This window comes from Leishmania donovani, chromosome 28, assembly GCF_000227135.1.
Source record: "Leishmania donovani BPK282A1 complete genome, chromosome 28".
Lineage (NCBI taxonomy): Eukaryota > Euglenozoa > Kinetoplastea > Trypanosomatida > Trypanosomatidae > Leishmania > Leishmania donovani.
The window spans coordinates 377,235-381,373 of record NC_018255.1 but is presented as its reverse complement, the minus strand read 5'-3'; the positions used below and the strand labels follow the sequence as shown (position 1 = coordinate 381,373).

The window sequence follows — 4,139 nt, the reverse complement described above, 5'->3', positions numbered from 1 at the left end:
AACGTAATCAAGTGCCAAGGAATCTGCACGTGTGTGGTCGCAGGGCAGGGCAGGGCAGGGCAGGGGGGAGGGAGGAGCTCAGTCGATGTGTGTGCGTGCGTTCAGGTAGCACGCAATGCAAGTCGAGAGAAGGCGAGGAGGTGCGGCAGAAGCAGCGAGGAGAGGGAGAGGGAGAGAGGCGTGAAGAGACATATGCGCTGCGGAAGGAGAGATGGGCAGCAGCGGCGGAGGAGGGTGGGGCTGCGAGGAACGAGGCGACGGCTTCCGAGTCCCACCGCCCAACGAACGAAGCGGCGGAGAGGGTGGGAAGAGAAAACACCCGAAACCCTCGAAGAAGACACGTGAAGGGAGCTCTCGAAAGGAAAGGGTCGAGCAACATTGGAAACGCACTCTCACCCGGAGAAAAAGTTTGACGCGAAGACGCGCGGAACGCCCAGGGAGCACTTGTCACCTTCCCGTTGACAATGTCAACTGTCACAAGGTCACGCAGCGGGGCCCGTGCACCTGCTTCTGCACCGTGCACCCACATGGAGCCTCGTGTGTGAGCGTCTGCATCAGCAGACGGCGCGCCCGTCGGTGTTGTTTCGCTTTCGCATCGGGGCGCTTTGTTGTGAGACTGGTATGCCCATTCGAATTCGTGGGGAGAGCCTCTCATTGCGTACGTGTGAGCGTGCTTGCTTAGCTCTTCTGGCCTTCAGCGAGGACGTCAGAGGTGCATGCGCGCAGGCTTGTATGTGCCACAGTGATTGCGGAGGACCTCCCTCGTGAGTGTGGAATTCCTTCGCCCTTTGCTCGACGTCGATCGTTCTCTCGGTAACAGCACAGAGCGCCTTGGGTGCCTCTGCTGAGTGTTGTGTTGCAGACGGTAAGCGGAGGACTGAAGCCTTCTACCTTTCTTTCGCGCCTCGCTGATCAGCGCTGGAGAGCGTGAGAGCGAGAAAGCAGAGACGCGTTCACGATGCCCACTCGACTCGCCCCCTCTGCAGACGCGGCAGTGCCGAGAGGCATAGACCGCACAGTGTTGCTCATGTCCCGCGGCCCCTCACAACACCAGCGCGGCTGTTTTTCGCTGCGATCTGGAAGACAGAGATTTCAGTGAAACTCGGGTGAAGTACGCGCCTCACGGGCCTTCTGTGAGTACATCCACTCGTCCGGGGCGGTGTGGGCGCCGGCGAGGCTCTGTCCGCCACTCCCCCGCTCCTTGTGCCGCAGCGCGGCTTGGTACGCGGCCTCCACCATAGGATCTGCGTGTCCCTTTACCTTCTCGAATGCCGCCAGCACCATGTCTAGTAGTGCCGGGGGCAGAGCAAAGTCCTCCTCATAGAGGCGCACACGCTTGTCGTCGACAACGCGGCGGCGCTCGTACTGCGTAATGTTCTCAAACCGAGCAAATCGCATGAGCACGCTGTGGTACTGCTCCTGCAGGTAGGCTGCCTCGATCAGCAGTCGCATCTTGTCGTACGTTTCCGGAATGTCGCGGTCCCGCATCTCCCGGTTCAGCTCGGCAAAGTGCTTCCAGTCGCGCAGCCGCATGCAGGCTCGCAGCGCTGCAAGATAGAGTACCACGACGCTCGCGTGCCCCTCCGCAAGACTGGACGCTCGCATCAGCCGACGCACTTTTGCCCACGTGGTGGCTGCTTCGATTCGCGAGGCTAGCGCCTGCGCGTACACGGGGGCGGATACAGGCCGGTTATCGCGCCGCATTACGTCCAACATCTGAAAGGCTTCTTTCCACCGACCAGCGTAGGCACACGCCCGCAGCGGTGCTTCGTAGCTCTGCTGATATAGCGGAAAGCCGTTGCGCTCAAGAGCTTGAAAGAGTGTGAGCGCCATCGACCACCCACGCCCACCTCTACCAACACCGTCGATCGCCGAAGATGAGAACGTCTGCTGGACGCGCTCTTCCGCTGAGACCTCTTCCGACGCCGCCAGCGCCAGTCGCACGCTCCGCTCATCGGGTGGCGCGCGCGTCGCTATAAGCTGCTCCATGAGCCGCACAACCTGGGTGTGCTTCTGTGCTTGGTAGCACGCACGAATCGACGCATCGTACGCCTCCGGCGGGATGAGCGCCTGCTCAGCTTCGGCGCCGCGGAGAATCGAAAGACATAGCTGCCACTGTCGGCCTACGCAGGCCAGCTGGGTAGCCGTTTCCAGCAGCAGCGGTGTCAGCTCGTTGTTCTTGCGAAACACCTCGGCGTTCCTGCGCAGGGCGACGAACTCCTCTAACGCAACTTTCCAAGGAGAGGAAGCGGGCACATCGTCAGCGTCCTGCTTCGTGGCATCTGCGCGTGGCTTGCCGCCGCAGAAGTCATCGGGGCCGCGATGCATGCTGCCACGCTCAGCCGGGCGCGCTCCCTCCTCCTTCGTCATCGTGGGGGAACGCCTACTCTGAAAAGGCTCCGATGCTGAGCTGCCCTGCGTGCGTGTGACGGGTATTGGGGCCGCGCCGGCGGCGGCAGCGGGTCTCTCCTCCCCGCTGGCAGGCCGCCGCCCGAGCGATGCACACAGCGCGGCGCGCAAGTACTCGGTTGTGAGGTCGTCGTTCACCACTGGGCAGTGCGACGCATTCTTAGCGTGCTGCGCGAGATCTCGGTCACGCAGCGCACGAAATTGTCGATGCGCCTCAGCGAAATCGCCGGCGTCGGCACAGGCAGCCATGAAAGCCACATGGGCCCTTAGGGGGCGGGGGCGACCGATCCGGCGGTAGAGATCAACGTACACCTGCTTTGCAGCCTGGAGCTGCCCACGTTGCCCACACTGGCACATGGCGCGGCACAGAGCCGCATCGCTCGGCATCACGCCGTGCCGCACCGCGTCCACAAGGGCCGCGAGAGACGTTGCCCACTGGCTTGCGTGCTTGTGCTGATCAAGAAAACGGTGCAGCTTTGCCCGCCGCTCCGCCTCCTGCCGCTCAAGGCCGCGCTCATAGACAAACTTCGACTGCCGCAGCTGTGCGAGAGCCGTCTTCTTATCCATCTGGCTTGCCTGTGTGTGGGATAGCGACTGCCACGGCAGCGGCATGCCTGCCGACTGAGCAACAGCGGCGACGAGAGGGTGCCTGTATCACGCACTACTGGCGAGAAGAAGCGAGGAGACACCGTAGGCGGTGGGGAGGCAGGTAGAGCAGCGGAGAAAAGGACCGCTTGTTGCGCCCGGGGTCGGCTGCCACAGCGGATAACGATTTCCTGAGTGCAGCGCCGATGTGTGTGTGTGTGTGTGTGTGTGTTCTTTATTCGACCTCTAGTTCGTTGCAAGAACGCACCTCCGGTGTCACCCATCGTCTCGCCCTCCTTTTCCTCGGTCGCGTGCGCTGGCACCTTTGCGGCGATGCGGCTAGGGAGAGGGGAAGAAGATGAGGAGGGGGGCGGCTAAAAGCGGACGTGAAGCAAGCAAAAGGGGTCGCGCAAGCACACCACGGCAGCGCTGGATCTTCGTGTCGGTGATGGTCACGCTCCTGTGTGCGCCCTGCTGGCTGTTCACGCGTGCACACGGACGAGAAAAAGGGCAAGCCACGATGGAAGCACGCGGCCCGTCGAGCACTTTGCATGAGTGATGTGAGGGATAGGAGAGAGAGATGATTGATCAAGCGGGGGTGAAGCGGCCCCAACGGACTTTATCCCATCAATAAAAGGTGAAACATCGGCGCCTGTGCTGGAAGCGACGAGCGCAGCGGGGCCGAAATGACATACGCCCACGTGCCTGCGCCACCACACCCTGGCAAAGGAGTGATGGACCCGCGGAACACCGATGGCCCATACGCCTCCCTATGCATCATTTCGCTGGCTCCCTCAGTTGACAGCTTCAGCTAACGCATTCTCGGCACAGGCATCTCGCCCGTGCCAGGGTGCACCAGCACCTGGCCACACACACACACACACACACCGTGTGCCACGCAGTCACACGTGGCGTTGCGCGCTCGGTTTTATGCCTCGGATTGGAAAATGAAGGACAATGGGGAATCAAAGAAGGAAATCAGTCTTGGCACAGTGACAACGCCGGGGCACGGCAGCAGCGCGCGCGGCGGCGCCATGGCTATGTGTGGACGGTGAGGACGGCGCTCAGCGCAGCCCCGACCGCAGCACACACGCTCGCGCGGCGCGCCGGCACCGGTGGAGGAGTGGGTCAGTCAGCAAAAGCAA

At 62.2% G+C, this 4,139-nt stretch overlaps 1 protein-coding gene across 1 annotated transcript; it reads right to left on the bottom strand.

Annotated features, from left to right (window-relative positions):
• Positions 1 to 1,092: 1,092 nt before the first annotated feature.
• Positions 1,093 to 2,976, bottom strand: LDBPK_281110 (hypothetical protein, conserved; the record flags this gene model as incomplete). The annotated part of the gene is made up of 1 exon (XM_003862161.1): positions 1,093 to 2,976. One exon carries the CDS (start codon positions 2,974 to 2,976, stop codon positions 1,093 to 1,095), a length of 1,884 nt encoding a protein of 627 aa, XP_003862209.1.
• Between the last annotated feature and the right edge of the window lie 1,163 nt (positions 2,977 to 4,139).